This window comes from Ambystoma mexicanum, chromosome 14 (genome assembly GCF_040938575.1).
Source record: "Ambystoma mexicanum isolate Mex_15411 chromosome 14, UKY_AmexF1_1, whole genome shotgun sequence".
NCBI lineage: Eukaryota > Metazoa > Chordata > Amphibia > Caudata > Ambystomatidae > Ambystoma > Ambystoma mexicanum.
In genome coordinates this window covers 650,346,462-650,364,528 of record NC_090940.1, presented here as the reverse complement: position 1 = coordinate 650,364,528, position 18,067 = coordinate 650,346,462, and the positions used below count along the sequence as shown (strand labels likewise).

At 44.0% G+C, this 18,067-nt stretch overlaps 1 protein-coding gene across 16 annotated transcripts in view; it reads right to left on the bottom strand.

Annotated features, from left to right (window-relative positions):
* Positions 1–18,067, bottom strand: part of KLC1 (kinesin light chain 1) — a 469,931-nt gene that overhangs the window by 286,640 nt on the left and 165,224 nt on the right. For all 16 annotated transcript variants that reach the window (XM_069638172.1, XM_069638170.1, XM_069638175.1 and 13 more), the window contains one exon: positions 803–1,064. In XM_069638172.1, the coding sequence (XP_069494273.1) occupies positions 803–1,063 (261 nt within the window). In that variant the 5' untranslated portion in view covers position 1,064. The remainder of the gene's footprint in view (positions 1–802; positions 1,065–18,067) is intronic.

Sequence of the window (18,067 nt, the reverse complement as noted above, 5' to 3'; positions counted from 1 at the left end):
AGAGCAGGTTGCATGCTGGGACTATTTTAACTTGTAGTTTATAAGTTTGGCGCTACAAGGTTTAGCATGCAAAAAGCTTCAAGCTAAAAATATGAAGTGACCAGGATGATTCTAAAAACAGAGTGGCAATGTGATGTTTCACCCATACGTGCTCTGCAGTGCTGTGGTCCACCCTTTAGAGAACAAATGTATCACGTTGGAATGCCACATTGAGGATGGTTTCAGAATTGCAGTGCTTAAAATCAAGCTCCTTCTTGAAGTGTTGCAGACGTTCTAGGAATACATTACTGATACCAAAGACAAGACCATTTCTTATCAAAAAGGCGATATTCACATATTGGGCCTCACCACGAGTTGGGCTGTAGCCCTTAAATGCGGCGGTAACGGTATTATCGCCGCATTTAAGGGACCCTATCAACAGTTGGGCGCTAAATCGGCCGTTTTACCTCCAGCTTTTTTCTGGAGGTGAAAATCCCTGTTTTCAGCTGTATTACAGCCGGCTGTATTAGCCCGCAGTATTAGCACTGAAAATTCCCCATTGAATCCAATGGACCCATTCAGGAATGGGGATTTACCGTTAAGGCCCAACTCGTGATCCGGTGCTAATACGGCCGGACCGGTCAGCGCTAGGGCTATTACAGTCGGCGGTATTACAGCCGGGAATACAGCCCAACTCGTGATGAGGCCCATGGTGTGAACAATGCATTTCTTATAGGATAACCAATATTCTCTCCAGCTCATAACTACCTATACTCTTGTATATGAACCAGCAGCTATAGGTCACAGCCATCGCCACATATACCTGTGCTTCGCCGAGGCCCAGCTCCAGCATCTCCAGAGACTTGCGGATCATGCTGGATTTTTCCTCCACCAGGTTGGTCTCGTCATCCTTCTTCAAGCACTTGAGCGTGTCGAGCAAGCTTTGCAAGATGGAGTTGTGCTCATTCTTCAGCGCCTCCAGCCCCTGAATTACTTGTTTGGTCTTCGAAATGATTTCATCTTGAGTGAGCTTCTCCAACTTGTCTTCCTTAAGGTGCACCATTGTGGACATGTTGTCATACATTCTATATAGAAAGAACAAAAACATTTTGTTTTTAGCTAGCGCTATCACCGTCTAGTTATGTCTGCATATCCTAAATCTGGGCGTTGAGCATGGCAAACACAATATTGAAACATGGCATCCGCCAAACCCCATGAGATACCTTCTTTTGCAACTAGCCCAGGGGTCTGCAACCTTTGGCTCTCCAGATGTTGTGGACTACAATTCCCATCAGTCCTAGCCAGCATAGCTAATGGTGAGGGATCATGGGATGTGTAGTCCAAAACATTTGGAGAGCCAAAGGTTGCAGACCCCTGAACTAGCCATATCATTGACTGACTTGAAGCAGGCCACTACATTCCACTGATAAACTATAGCGATGCCAAACAGAACACATTCTGATCACAAGAAGATCTTAAGCGGCCACACCCATGGGCTCTCAAGCCATTAACACCTGGTCGGAATGCAATGTCTTGACACAGGGTAGAAATGTTCATGCACCAAAGATGATCTGCTTGGCAAGCAAACATGAAGCTCAACGTGATAACATCAAGAAAAATCCCTTTCAAGATCGCGCCCTTATGGGCAATCTCTTCAGTTCCAAAAGTCAAAGAGAGTGCTCCAGAATAACCACGCGGGACAAAGGAGTCGCAGAAGGAAAGTCAAAATATCATACCAAATTCTGGAGAAATACATGCAGGGAAGTGACAGATAAGTGGATGGGGCCCCGTAGATAACGGAGGGACAGGACATGAGCGCAAGGAGTGGTGGCAGATGGACAACAGAGAGTAGCAACCAAAGCAGTTGCTTGGCCTGAGGGTTCACATTCTTTACAATTATTGCCTGCATTCTAAGAAACCTGAATGGCTGTGAAGCACCCAATTCTGTGCAATAGTATAAATCAGAATCATTTAGATAGAATTGATACAAATCAAAATAAAATATAAACTGAAAGAACATCATCCAAGATAGGCTTCTTTTGCGGGTAGGTTGCAAGACATGTTGGCCTAAACCCACCTCTGTCCTAGTCTCGAAATCACGGACATAGGAAACCTCAGATTATTTAAGCGAAGCTTTGAAAATCATGAAAAGTATGCACTACATCCGATAAAAGGTGGATACACCAGCCTACTTTCTTCAGTGGACCGCCTAGTCCCTGCACCCATGCCTCTCCCCCTCACAACTTGCCCAACACGCTCTGGCAGCTTAAGGCTAACAGCCCATGCATAAGGAGGGTCCCGGCAAGCACTGAGGGAACACAGCGCAGCTTAGGCAGGCGCGTGATCAATGAGCTTGGTGGCTGTTCGTTGACCTCCTGCAATGTCATGGACCTTCCTTCATTCCGAATAGTAGCCACGAACCCTGAAGGCTCTCCAGATCCACACATGTGTAAAGCTATGCTGTGAATACTGTTTTGCTGCTGGCGCTGGACCCTGCTCTTCACAATGCAAGGGGGTACGCTTCATGCAAGGGGGCATACTTCATGCAAGGGGGCACGCTTCCTTTGGTATTTTTACAAACTCCTGGTTCACCAGTGCCCTGGTCCAGCGGAAGGGATGCTTCAACACTTAACTTGAAGTGCCTGATGGACTACACTTGGCTACTCTTCGGCGGCACCGTCTCTCTGAATTCCCCGAGGAATGAAGGGTACCAAATGTTTGCATTGGCACACATGCCTAAGAAACCAGCAGTTATACACATTTACAAGTGCATGTTTGAAAAGGTTATGGCAAGAATTGGGCAGCATTTTGCAAAGGAGATCATCATTGTTTTGGAATGTAAAATGTTCTACAGCAGGTTACAGGCATCATCTAAGCCCACGGACACATTTTCCCACAGTTGAAACAGCAATATATGTTCCTGGAAGAAGCAATCAAAAACCTAAAAACTACACTCTTCAACTAGCTGCTAGCGCACTGTATATCCCTGCGCACTACTATGATATCTGCACCTATGCGCTATAAGCCACAATGCCATCTTCATGCTGTATGTATTTACGTGACTACTGTAACTAAGATATGAATATCCACTGTAACCAGCGCCACAATGCCCACGGGCTGCTGTGCGCTTAACAAATGTGAATAAATAAATAAACTGTTGCAAACACCACTTAACAGTCACTTCTGTGTCTAGTGTAGATTGTGTGTTTTTTTTTAAGGGTTTTCTTTAAATGGGGCAAAACACAATTTTCCAAGTACACAGTGAGCGGTGCCATTGAGGTGCAGGCAGCTCGTGTCGCAAACCATGTCAAAGGAATGGAAAGGACGTGTTGGTCGTTAGAAGAGGAATTGTGAATGTTTGTATTTCAGTGTGGGTGTTTAGGAGTGCAAACCTGCGTCTGAGAAGCAGCCGAGTGCAGAGTAAGGGGGTGTGATAATTCTAATGGTTAGACTGTATGAATTAATAAGAATCAAGAGACTTCAGTCAGTAAGTAGTTTTCTTTGGACTGAAAGAGAGCCCAATTCTTTATTAACAGAATTCTTTCTTTTCAGAAAAACCATAAAAAGGATACTTCTGCTTCCGTGTTCAACAATTCTTCATGGGAAGGATCGTCTCGTCTGATACACCAGGTTTATAAGGGTAGGTTCTACTTGAAAGTCTCCTTAATGTCCTTTCTTTAGTTATCTTGGTCTTACTTCTGTCTTGGCCTCTTTTCTTTATTCTTTACTTGTATTTCTGTTTATCTTCTATTTACTCTATTTGATCTTCTTAGGCTGTCTTTTCTTTGTCTTTTCTGTTTAGCTCGTAACTAGGCTGATAAAGTTTATTTGTCCTCGTTTTCCCCTCAGGCTTCAAGCGTTTTACCCTTTGTCTCTCATTAAACTTGCAGAGCTTTAGTTGGCTTGAATATTTCTCAATCCCACTGCTGGCGTCTGTTTCCCTTCAAAAGTTTTTTCTTTCAAAATGACTACTTTCTAGTAAAGTTCCCTTTTTTTCCTCACTATTCACTTAAGGAAGCTCATTTGTTTTTTTCCTTTTAAAATGTCTCTTACAGTTATAAAAAAAACTTATTTTATAGTTCGTAGGGTTTGACTCCTCCTTATTGATACCACTCCGCCCTTTTAAAAATCTCTGCCCCTTTTTTATCCTGTTCTCTCTCCTTGCCGACTTCCTTATGCTTCCCAGCCCTTGACTCCTCCTTATGATACGGAGTGGTTACCTTTGAGTGGCGTCTTTCCCTTTTCCACTCGATCGGTGAACGAAGGCTCATCCGCTGCTCCTCCTCTTCCGAATCTCCAACCTTTACTCTCTCTATGCTCTCGATACCTTCACTTCTCGTCGTGAAGACCGTCTCTTTCCCTCCTTCACTCCGCAGGCGGGAGCAGCTCGCAGCGGTCCGCGCCTCCTCACAACAGGGTACGCGGCACCAACCTTCACTTCTCGTCGTGAAGTCCGTCTCTCTCTCTCTCTCTCTCCTTCACTCCGCGGGCGGGAGCAGCTCGCATTGGTCCGCGCCTCCTCACAACACGATACGCGGCACCAATTAACTATTATTGAACTTTTAACTTAACTATGCGCAACGGGACTCTAGTAATCTCCTCTTCCAACCGCTAACCTAATACGCCCAGCTGAGACCGTTGGGCTCGACCTCCTCCTCGTCGCCCACCGTTTCCTAGGGAACGAAAAACAGCGTTAGAGGAAAGGTGCTACATGTTTTACTTCCTGCTTTTGCATCTCCACGTCAGTAAGACTTTATGGTCCGGCTTGTATTACATGAAAGCAGTTTCTGTAATAAGACATCCACATTGTCACAGGGGATGTTGCTATTCCTAGCCGAGTGCAGAGTAAGGGGGATGTTGCTATTCCTAGAAGACTTGCTCCTTTCATCAAGCACTGTTTAACTGCTGGTTCAATGGGGGAGAACACAGGCAGAAATGTAAGGACAGCCTGGGTTCCGCCAAATATGTTTACAAGAGCAGTTCTAGCCTCTAGTGAGGTGCCAGTGGCCTCAGCAGTCCCTTTTCTGTCAGTTCAAATGGTGGCTAATCTAACTTAATGAAGGGAGTGAGATGGGATTTATCAATCAATCAATTCCCTTCACTAAATTAGTAATGAATGGTCATGAATTTTGAACAAACTACTGAAAGTCCACCCCTCGAAGGGTCATCTCCAGAGGTTCTTCTCGATTTCCCCCTATTGCGTTGGCAGACCCAACCTCAGATTAGAACATTTCCAATCCTGGGTTTCCACATTTTTTTTAATAAACCAGGATTCATTTTCCGCTCATACAAAATGCTCGTTTGTTTGTTTCCTGCTTTGTTGTGAGGTAAGAACCTAGTCAGAAACACTCATTTGGTTTCAGAGAATAAGCCTTGTTTTTGACCAAATGGATAAACTGAGCATGTAATGGACGTATGCCTTTTTCCATGTTCAGGTCTGTCCCCTTCCTTTTTGTTTTTCCCCCTTTTTTACTTTGATTTCAGGGATTTTTATGTTTTAGAATGTGCAATTGTTGATGTCTTTGTCAATTTAACACGCCCCTCTATATGGGGCCTCACTGTGTGTACATTTATTTTCTCTTTTCTACTTTCTTTGCAATTGTAATATGTTAAATGATATTTATTTATTCTTCTGTTTTTTACATGATGGTATTTTCAATAATATCATTTTGCTTTTTTGAACAACTTGGGGCTGACCAGCCCACAGCGCCTCAATGCCCGTGGGCTGCTTGCGCGCTATATAAATTTAAATAAATAAATTTGTTTTATATGATTGAAGGTAGTTATAATAACCTCTGTGGTTAAATAGGATTGAACCGGGTAATTGCTTTAAACAATTTAAACCGAATAGGGCCAATCCAGGAAGCACCAGTACCCCCTTTTGCTGAGATCAGATATTCGTGCCCCAGACTCTTGCGTCTCCCACGGGGCCGACCAATGCCCCTGGATAGTTGCCCCGTTGTTTGCATATATGCAAACGGAACTGAAGGCATCACCTTTGACCTTAGACTATGCACCGGTGTAAAAGAAATGGATTTAGAAATGATGCTAGAATTAAAGGAATACGTGGAATACTGCGCAGCAGATAACAGAGGGCGAAAACAACAAAGAGTTTTGGCCGAATTTCAGCGCAGATATATGTGGGGGGGTGGGTTAGGGTTATAATTAATGTGGGGGAATTATGGGGTGGGCTTTGGGGGTGGTCCCCCCCCCTGCATGCACTTGCGTTGAAATGACCAAAAAGAAACTCAAGGTTTTCATCCTCGATGTTATTTTTTCGTTGTAATCACTTAGATCCGAATTAAAGACCCATAAGAAATATCTGCCCGAAATCAGCTGTAGGGCGGGTAGGACACAAGATCCAACCCTCCCTTTGGGTTCTTTCCCGCAGGGACCCCACAAAGGGCAAACCCTATCCCAGGTCCGAGTCTGAACTGTCAACAGCAGTAGCTGCACTTAACAAATATAGTTCTATCTTAACATCACATCCGTCCCTTTGGTTGGGCCTCATGGGTTATACAAAAAGTAACAAACCACAATTGTGCTCCGATATTTCTCTGTAAAAGGACATGGATGTACCATGTATACTTCGCCCGTACAGATGTAGGGCAAATAAAACAAAAAACAGCATTGGTTAACACTTTGGCTTTTCTGTAGGCATGAAATAGTCATTTACCATGCACTGCCATAATAGCACTACCTAGCCGTGAGACGGAAACAGCGTTAAATGGAGCTTGGCATATGATACCAGTGCATGCCAAATGCCTATCTGATACTTCTACAAAGGCCAAAACTGTTGGCTTTATAAATTCTTATTTTTATCAGGACTTCAGTGCAAGGAACAAATATAAATCAAGTTGCCAAAGGCAAACTTGGAAAAGACATTTTTATCACAGCAGTACAGCATTACCAGTTGCAATAAAACAATGGCCTCCCAGCAGACTGCAATGGCAGGTCAAAGTTTGATGCTCTTGCTTAAAAGCACAAGCTGAAAGAGATCCCAGGACAATGAGTTTGGGCGGTGAGGTGCAGACAATGGGTAGGAAGGACCATAGAGATCAACATGGGCATGTGCAGTCAATGGGTTGTGTGGTAGTTCAGAAGAAGGACATTTTTGCAGATGTTTTAATAAAATGGTAAGTAAAAAGCCTCACTATTCCTAATCTGTGGATTTCTCTGTCTAACCAAACTAGCAAAGGTGCTTGTCGTATGTTGTAAAGTCCAAAGTAAACAGTCTGTCCTCAGCCCAAAACTAAGCTGCACTGACCCCACCACTAAACAACTAAAGCCCAGGAGAATGGCTCCCTTCTGCCGGATAGGCATAGCCAGCCTTAGAGGAGTAGATGTGGCTATAGGTCACCAATATGGAAACGGGAAGACAGAAGTGCAGCCATTTTCCTAACGCAGACAGCTGCAACAGGTCTCAGAATTAGGAAGGTCTCAGAACTAGCAAGACCTCAGAACCCAAGATGCTGAATTTACAAAAACACATGTATTTCATGAATAGCCCAGACAATAGCTCAAGGGCCAAGTCAAGGTCAGGAACAAGGAAGGGAGTAATAGATGAACGGAACGCAGGCACAAGGTAACGGTTCCCAGGATGGGAAGCAGTAGACTCCCAATTTAATCAATTTTAATAAGAGCACAAGCACCCATTGATGTCCATGTGTATGACATTAGTGAAGCCAAAAGACTTGATAGATAGTAATTGACTAGCACGCCAGTGGCTACAGAGAACACAACGTGCAATTCAGAATTAGCAAAAACCTCAATAAATAGAAAGATATTTGCTCTCAAACACGGGACCCTAACACGTAACACAGACATGAAAAACACTGACTATTCATGATGAGCCAAACCCATATAAGAGACCTGCAGAACTCCCTTAATGCGCACACAGACACCGGATGGCACACACGGCCAGTTACAAAGGATAGTGAAGGCCTCATCAGCTCAGGATGACCAGGAGTATTCCTTAATTGGAATTATGGCAGACTACAGAATTCTCTTCCCCTGCTCATGTTATCCAGTGATTTCAGCGAAAACAATTTCATAGAGGGATTTTTTTATGAAACAAAAACAGCTAAAAAAACACTGAATTTCTTTTAAAATATGCATGGGGTGGGGTAAGGGGATAAAACAGGAGGGGGAGGGGCTTGGGGTAGGCTTAAATTCATAGGAATTTAAGGAGCTTAGGGGGAACCCCACAAATAGAAACACAATTATTCTGTTATTTTTCGATGTTTTTTTATTTAAAAAAACCCTCTTTGAAATTATTTTTTACTAAAATCACATAGAACGCACGCTCATATCTTGACGTCTCATCAAAGTGTTCAAAGTTGGTGAGCTAAATGGCAACCAATAGAATTTCTCTGTGCCACATCGCCTATGATGGATAATGCCAACCAATTAGCTGTCCCTGTAATGATGTATTAGCAATAGTATCTGTAATGGTTTAGGACTATCTAACTTCAAATCACTCTCCAGCATTGCATAACAGGTTTCTACCACAAGACACCCCTTGCCTCACTCTAGGCTATACACAGCCATGGTAGGCTGGATAGTCATTGCCATGTTCCCTTTCTGTATTGTTCAAAATAGCGTACCCTGTACGGGCAGTCATTTTTGCAGCCATAGCAATGGCCTGACTAGACTGGCCCGTTTCCGGCATCACCCCATTCCCTGCCCCACCCCTTTCCTAACCTCCTTGCCACCATTCCCGCCCTTCCCAGATTTTGCCCACGTCACCAACTCTAATAACAACACTCCTTGCTCAGAGACCACCTCCACCAGCCACAGTATAGCTCACCCCCTGACTGGAAAATACTGCAGATGAGTATTGCACCCATTCCATCCTGGGTAACACCAAACTCCATCGCCTGAGATCACGCACCACAACACGCCCTCATCTCAGTACCCAAGACACCTACACAACCCATGACCAAAGCTCACATGCACAACAACAAATCCAAGACTCCCACGGCCCTGACCAGCAAACAAGTGCCCAGTGCCCCACATTCACGTACACACATGAATGTAATTACATTTGATCAGGAGCCAACTAGTTTTAAAGGTGCCCTCATCAATGCCCGATCTCTAGGAGCCCACGCCATCGTGATACATGATCTAATCATTGAACAACAACTAGACCTCCTAGTAGTAACAGAATCCTGGCTTCACCAAGCATCTGGACCTCTGCTAGCACTTGCCATCCCTCCAGATTACACCATCATTAGAACCGACAGATCCCAAGCTCAAGGAGGTGGTGTAGCTATTATAGCCAAGACCAATCTACAACTAATATCATGTCCCATTGAAGACATTTCAGGCTATGAATTGCTACTAGTTAAATTTGCCACCAATGAGAAAACCACGATTAACTTCATAGTGGTCTACAGATCACCTAACACCAATAGTCATCCAGATGTAGACATACCTCTGCTATTAGCTCCATGTATCAATCCCAACACCAAATGTATCATCCTTGGAGATATGAATCTAGCATTTAATGACAACCATGACCTCAAAGCAGAAGCCCTACACTTAAGGATATGAATTTCACACAGTGGTTGAATGCCCCTACCCATATCAAGGGGAGAAACCTAGATGGGATCATCACACTTAACACTACACTAGTTATCAAGTCTATCTCACCCCTTGAATGGACGGACCACCATAGTATAAAGTTCACTCTGTTGTGCAATGAATCTTGCCCCCCTAACACCAATGTAATGGACACTTACAAAGCCAGAAACACTCGTAATCTTAGAGCTGAAAATGTTGCCCCTCTACTCAGCAAAGCGCTAGAAACTAACTCGGCCATCTGTGACAACCCATGCATTCTGGCAGACTCATACCACAAATGTCTCACCACTACCATCAATGCAGGAGCGCCATTAACAACTAAAACGCGACACAGACAAAAGAACCTGCTTCTGATTCAACGATGAGTTCGTTTCACTAAGGAAAACCAAATGTGCTCTTGAACACGCCTACAAAAAACATCCCTGGAGTACAGATGGGCGGCTCCCACTATAAGATCAGCCTGTTCGCCGACGACGCTCTCCTCTATGTTACTAAACCGTCACTGACGGTCCCTCATGTGTTGCGGGCACTGGAGCGTTGTGGGAGCCTCTCGGGGTACAAGGTCAACCTGGGCAAATCTGTGGCTTTTATGGGGGGTCGATTACCGGACACCGAGAGAGAGTATGTGGAGGGTCTTCCCTTCCAATTGCAGAGAGAGGGGTTCCGGCACTTGGGAATCCAAATAACACCTGACCCAAAGGACCTCTTCCTGAGCAATTTCAACCCTTTGTGGACTGAGGTCAAAAGAGATGTAGAGAGGTGGGCGGTCTCGGGGTTCTCGTGGATAGCACAACTCAACCTGATCAAAATGGTGGTACTTCCCAAATTCCTATTCCTCTTCCAGATGCTCTCCACTCAGGTCCCCGCCGCGTTCCTACAGTCAATGAAACGCACACTACTCAGGTTCCTCGGGGGGGGGGGGGGAACATAGGATCTCCTACGACGTCCTAACGAGAACCAAGGAAGACGGTGGGGTGGGATTCACGGATTTTGATACATATTATAGGGCCTCCCAGCTGAGGATTTTGGTCGACCATTTCAACCCTGGGTCAGAAAAGCAGTGGGTAGCACTGGACAATAGGTTACTTGCCCCGGTCACGCTCGATGAGTGGCTGTGGGTCCCCAGAGCGCACATCCCCATGTGTGTTATGGACCACACAGTATTGGGTGTCCTGTGGTCTGTCTGGAAGGAGGAGGGGTTACTATAGATGGCTCACAACCTGGCCTTCCCCACTAAGTTGCATCTGGGCGTCACCATTCATAGCCAAGGTGGCGGAGCCGGCCGCGTATCAGAGGTGGTATGAGGCGGGCCTTGTTAGGGCATGCCACTTGTGGGTGGGTGGCTCCTTCATGCCCCTTCTGGACCTGGAGGAAGCCCTGGGGCTGGGCACACTTTCACCTTTTCGCTACCTTCAACTGAAGGGAGTCCTCTCCCTCATGGGGGGACACACTCAGGAGGGAACTCACGGACTTCTCGACACGGGGCTCCAGGGGGGTCATATCTCATTTGTACAAACTTCTCTTGCTTTCGATACCCAGGGATCCACCGCCAGCACGGATACAATGGGAAAAAGATTTGGGCACGGCAATAGATGATAAAAGGTGGACTAAAATGTGCATCCGGGCCCACCACTCAACGACCTCCCCCCAGTACAGACACTAAGCTCTCAAGGTTTTACACAGATGGCATTACCCTCCACAGCTGATAGCCAGAATGAGCCCGGGCTACGACCCACACTGCTGGAAATGCAAAAAGAAAACAGGAGATTACATGCACATGTGGTGGTCTTGCCCGAGGGTGCAGTCATATTGGAGAGAGGTCCTATCCTGGGTCAAGGGGGTGGATGGTGTCTCTAGGCCCCTCTGTCCCTGGTTGCTTCTATTCGGTATTGAGGTGGGTGATGACCAGGAGGACACCCAGGGCCACATGTTGCAGGTCATGCTCGTAGCGGCCAGGTGCTGCTTGGCCCAGAAGTGGAGGAATCCGCACATGCCTGATGAGAGGGAATGGGTTGCGAAGGTGCGGACGATATATGACTTGGAATTTTTGACTCACGTCCTGGATGAATCCAGATCCAACATTGAGGAACTCTGGCTTCCCTTTTTTGAAAAGTATGAGCGATCGACCTGAGGGGTGAGCCCATGAACTGTAGGCCTGTTTGGGGTTTTGAGTCCAGAGGAAACGGGGGACCTAATAGGTATCCGTTGTACAAGGCACGCACCCCCCCGTGGGGTGCTGCTAGGTTGAGCCCTAGACTATGTGTGCACTAATCTATTTGACAGTCCAAACTCGAAAAATGCACAACGCGTCCCTGCAAGATAAGCTTGAAATCGGCACCTGTTCACTGGCTAGGGGAGGGGGGGAGGGGGTGGAAGGGTTTTTGTTTGAATGTTTTTTCTGGGAATGGTACCGGATTGAAATGACATGTTTGTTGTGATAACCTTAAAAAATGCTAATAAAAACTATACTTAAAAAACAAAAAACATCTCTCCAATGAGTCTGCCAACGCCTTTCCAGCTGCAAACAAAACCTATAAAACAGCAATGATCACCCACAAAGCTAATGCTTATAACACTCGCATTAGTAGCGCCTCATCAGAATCTAAAGAACTCTTCTCTATTCGGAGAGAATTTGAAAACCCCGACCGGCCTCGGCCCCCACTAACTCCAGCAAAGAATGGTGCACTGTCATCCAAAATGCTCTAGCCGCCAAGATTTCTCTATTATAAAACAAAATAACAACGAAAAGACATTTTAGCGGATAAAAACACCACTAACAACAACTCCCCCACAAAATCTAACGAGAATACCAACCCACTATTCCACTTCACCCCAGTTACTAGTGCTTGATAGCATCACCAAGCTAAAAGCTTCCAATTGCAAAGGGGACAACGTCCCACCACAAGTAGTTAAATCATGTGAATCCACCCTCACCCCCAATGTAACTAACTTTGTCAACGCTTCCTTCAATACCAAAATGGACCCGGCCAGTATCAAAGAAGCTTGGGTCACCCCTCTACTAAAAAAAAAAAAATCGTAGACCCTAAGGTGCCTGTGAACTACCGACCAATAACAACGGTCCCGTTGCTGCTCAAAATCTTATATAAAATAGCCTACACACAAGTACAAGCCCACCTGGAACAAAACAAGCTCATTGGAACAAGACAATCTGGCTTTAGGCCTAACCACAGCACGGGACCGGCACTCCTTGACCTGAAAATCCAGATGGATACTATCAGGGATTCAGGAAAACTCTGTATACTTCTGCTGTTAGACCTATGTGCAGCGTTCGAACTTGTGGATCACGATAAATTGTGCACCACTCTAACTAATGACTTCAATTTCTCTAAAGATGCCACCACGTGGGTGAAATCTTTCCTAGCCGAACGCACTTCCAGAGTTTCCATAGGGAAAGAAACTGCAGACCCCATACCAGTCCCCATCGGCGTACCCCAAGGTTCATGCCTTTCACCGACCCTCTACAATGCATACACAAAGCTTCTCTTCTCTGCATTAGACGACATGGGGGTCATCTACACCAACTTCGCAGATGACACTCCGATCCTCATACCCCTCAGGTAATTACGACCGGGACACATTGACCATCAACAAAATGTGTGCCATAATCCAAAACTGGATGGCTTTAAATAGCCTCTGTCTCAACGATGAGAAGGCAGAGATTCTCATCGTAGATTCCCAAACTAAAAAAAGCACCCTCCACCCGGACTACTCCACCATCAACATTGACGGCACGCTGATATTTTGTTATGCTCTATTTGTTCCATTTTTGATTGCCTGTTCTGAACTGTACTTATTTTTGAATAACTTAAATAAAGAGTAAAAAAAAAAACACTAGGAGTTTACCTAGATGCCAACCTCACTACGGCTAAACAAATAAGCACACTCTCCTCTTCCACTTCTTATACTTCAAAATGAATTGCCTTAAGCTGACAATTTCTCACACCCACTTACTGCATCACTTTGGCCAGGGCTCTGATCTTATCAAAGTTAGACTATTGTAACGTGCTACTACTAGGGACCTCCAACACTAACCTCAAGAATTTACAACTGATGCAAAATAAAGCATTGAGCTGCATTAGGTATAAAAAAATCTGATCATATCTCTAAGATTAGGAGGGATTCCCACGGGTTGCCCATCAAAGCCAGAATTATCTTCAAATCACCTACAAATGCCTTTACAAAAAAGCACCTATCTATTTAAACAACGCCATAGCTAAAAAAGAATCCACCAGATCCCTGAGATCCAATGACAATCTGCTTATGGCAATACCTCGTTACAAAAACACTAGAGTTGGGGGCAGCTGCTTCCAATTTCTGGCCCCTAAACACTGGAACTCCCTCCCTCTTAGCATTAAAAAAGAGGAATCCTTCCATGGTTTTAAAAAACTGCTATAAAACTTGCTTATTCAACCAATTTTAACAAAAAGCTCAGTTCCAGAACTTGTAAATAAGATGAGCGCACTACACTTTACTATGTAAACACGTGAAACACTTGTGTATAGGCGCGTTACAAATGCCATATCATATCATGTCTGTAACTGCTCTCTGTAAATCTTTTGTACTTTTGTTCCATCTACCCTGTAACTACTACCTATGTCTAAGCTGTCTCTAACCACGCCGTGATTCCCCAGGGTCTGGGCGTGTACCAAATGTAAAAAATAAATAAATAAAAATAAATAATGAGATGGGTCCAGGTGAAGCCATCAGCTAGGTATAGGCCAATAGAGTAACTAACCCCTATGCATCCTATATGTAGTTTGAGCCATTAACCAACCCAATTCCCTGTAGGTTTTGCAGACTGATAATGTAATGTGACGTCATCGCTGACGACGATTTGGTACAAAACGTGCTTGTAATCGTTGAAAATGTTAATTGTTATGAGAACAAGATGCTTGTTTGCTGCCCCAGCTAGAATTCATTGTTTGATTAAAGCTGGGTTTTGACGTACATCTGAGACCTCCATCATGGAGTATTATTTTGACTAATTGTGTGATTTTTGGCGCACCTTTACAGTCAGATGGAAAGCAGAAGCCCTCCTGCCCAAACAAAGAGAAGTCCCTGTCCTGCAGGCAGGCCCGGTGATGCCAACCCGTGGGGAAAAAAGGTGACAGGGACGGCAGGAATCGCCGGAGGGAACACGGTTAGAACGAGTACCAGCATATTACTCGTCCCAGTGATAAAAGCAGGGGTGGACTGGCCTATAGGGAACTCTGGAGATTTCCCGTTGGGCCTCGGCACTCTGGGCCTCTTTTGTGAGCTATTTGCAAATGTTCTCATAGGAAAAGCATTGGGCTTGCTGAAAATGTGTCATATGGGGCCACTTTGAAATTTATTTCCAGGGCCTCTTTTTGTCCCCAGTAATTATTTCCAGGGTCTCTTTTAGTTCCCAGTCCACCCCTGGATACAAGAAAGAACTGAGAGAGGGAATCCCATCACAGTACTCATTCTACTCGTCCCAGTGATACGAGAAAAAGCAGAGAGTGAGAGTTATTACAGGACTTGGCCTACTCTTATCAGTGACACTAAAGAGAACCAAGATAGTGAGAATCATTATGGAACTCAGCTTACTCATCTCAGTAATACCAAAAGGGGTCAGGAAAATAAGGATAATTATTGCTTTCTGGAACCTGCGACTTCCAGAGTACCACACCAGTCCTTGTATCGTACAGGTATTTGTTTCTGTTCATTTTTGCAGTGCATATATTGTGTTTTACTGTTGTGTTACCTACTAAGTCACTGTGAATTCCTGTAGTCCTGACAATCCAGGCACCAGCGAACGTTGAGAGGCATGCCTGCTAGGAAAGGATCCGACACAAGTGGCAATCCTCCTGAGAGGAAGACGTCCAGATGTAATCTCAGGGCTCTTGAGGAACTGAAATTGTGACCAGATGACAGGAGTCCCTGGATATAGGGATACCTTCTGGTTGATATGGAATCTTCAAAGCACTATTGTATAGAAATGAAAGGTGAGTGGTTTGACAGACTGACTCCCCTTTGTAAAAACGTGGGACATGCTCTAAAGCAGGAAGTGCCTGGAGTGCGTAAATTCCACAGCAAAGGCAATGACTATTTCAAGTAACAATGTTGAATGTCCAAGGCATTAAGGATTTGAATAGAAAACTTGCCAACACAGTAAATCATATCCACACAAATTTCAGACAGTGGATGCTGCCTTCTCTGTACATGCGTCTTGCATCCCACGTGACCACCTAGCACTGCTATTTTTCTAGCAACAGCTCCGGCTGCTGACATGGATCTGTTCTTGAGATCTTCTTCCATTTTCTCTTGGAATTCCTGTGGCTGCTTTTCTCCATCCTTTACTACTTCTTCTTCTTACCCCGCTCCCTCTCTGGACTGGAGGGCGGCGTAGCAATCCTGTATGATTCATTATCTTATTTCTCCTATGCCCTCTTATCTCCCTGTATTCTCTTCCTTTAAGCATCAGTACTTAACCAAATTTTATTTCGGATTACAATCCATAAAACAGCATACAATAACAGTATATTAAAAAGCGAAGAGAACACTTTATATCTCAGTTTATACAAATAAGTAAAAACAAAATACATCCCAAAATGTATTGTGCAAACAGAACTTCCTGACTCAACGCTTACCCTCCAGTAAATTACCTCTTCTTGCCCATACTTTCTTCAAAAAATTGGCTAAGGCAGAAATGACCAACAAATTGGTTAACACTAATAGAAACAACATAGCCGGTCGGTGATGTCTCAACCCCGATTCCCTAAGTATGCCCACAAGAAACACTTTCCTTAGGTCACTATACAGGTGACCGAATAGAACAAGATGTATAAGAGGCTCTACTTTCCCTGATAGACAACAACTCTTAAGAGCATCCGAGGAATGCTTTGTCCACTTACACGTGACAGCTTTCACAGGCAGATTGTTCAATCTTGCTCTTGTAAGAAAAAATCTGTGTTGGTTGAAAGTAAACCAAATTGTTGAAGATTACCATCTACACAGGCTGCGCTTAATAACCATTTAGAAACCACTTGCTGTAGTAAGTTAAAGAAAGTTGATGCGGAAGTAGTCGCAAAATATGTTCAACTGATTTTTAACTGATTTTCAATTCAAAGAAAAAGTGTTCATTCACAGGAGAAAAGACACACAATGTTAAATGCATGTGTTTGTTGAATCAAAACTAAAACAAAGCAAAATAAACCTTTTATACTAAAGAAGTTCCATGAGATGTTTTTTACCTATACATACACATTTGTAATACAGGCATTATGCCAGAAAGCGATAGTCAACCAGAATGGCCGAAAAACAATGTACCAAAAGGCAATGACACCGTTGAATTTAAACAATTGCGGAAAATGCCTTGTACTAAAGAAATTCCATGTCATGCCATGTGATGCCAAGGCATTCCATGTCATGCCATGTGATGCCAAGAAATTCCATGTCATGCCATCTGATGCCAAGGCAATGTACCAAAAAACAATAACGCCGTTGAATTGAAGCAATTAAAGAAAAGCCTTATGCTAAAGACATTCCATGTAATGCTATGTAATGCCAAGAAATTCCATGTAATGCCTGCCAACACGTGTTTCAACCAAAAAGGCCGTCTTCAGCAACAACTGAGCAAACAGTTATTGTCTTGTATTGGTGTTGTTCACAATGATAGTTGAACCTGATGTGGTGGATTAGCCAAATCTGTAGATACTATCAATATTACATGGACTTGTAACGAGTGGGCTGATAATTGACACCAAGGAACCAATGATATTAGATCAGTATACAACCAATTGTGCTATTGTAGTTTATAAAAACACATTTAAGTTCATGGTCTTGGTTCAGGCCCAGTGACGGGCAACATAGTTTGCAAATCATTCTTGCCCTGATTTATCTGTTTATTTAATAACAAGTTTAGTTACCAAGTGTACGCATTATTCTAACGTTATGTCCCCATTTTTTCTTCTCTCCTGTTTCTTCATGTTCATTGCTCCGACCCTCTTCCCCCTACTCTGGTTGTTTTGGGTCAATAATAGCCAATGTTTAGCAATCATATAACAGTTCAAGTGTTAAATGTATTTGTATGCCCTGAGGACGGCCTTTTTGGTTGAAACACATGTTGGCAGGCATCACATGGCATTACATGGAATTTCTTGGCATTACATAGCATTACATGGAATGTCTTTAGCATAAGGCTTTTCTTTAATTGCTTCAATTCAACGGCGTTATTGTTTTTTGGTACATTGCCTTGGCATCAGATGGCATGACATGGAATTTCTTGGCATCAGATGGCATGACATGGAATTTCTTGGCATCACATGGCATGACATGGAATGCCTTGGCATCACATGGCATGACATGGAATTTCTTTAGTACAAGGCATTTTCCGCAATTGTTTAAATTCAACGGTGTCATTGCCTTTTGGTACATTGTTTTTCGGCCATTCTGGTTGACTATCGCTTTCTGGCATAATGCCTGTATTACAAATGTGTATGTATAGGTAAAAAACATCTCA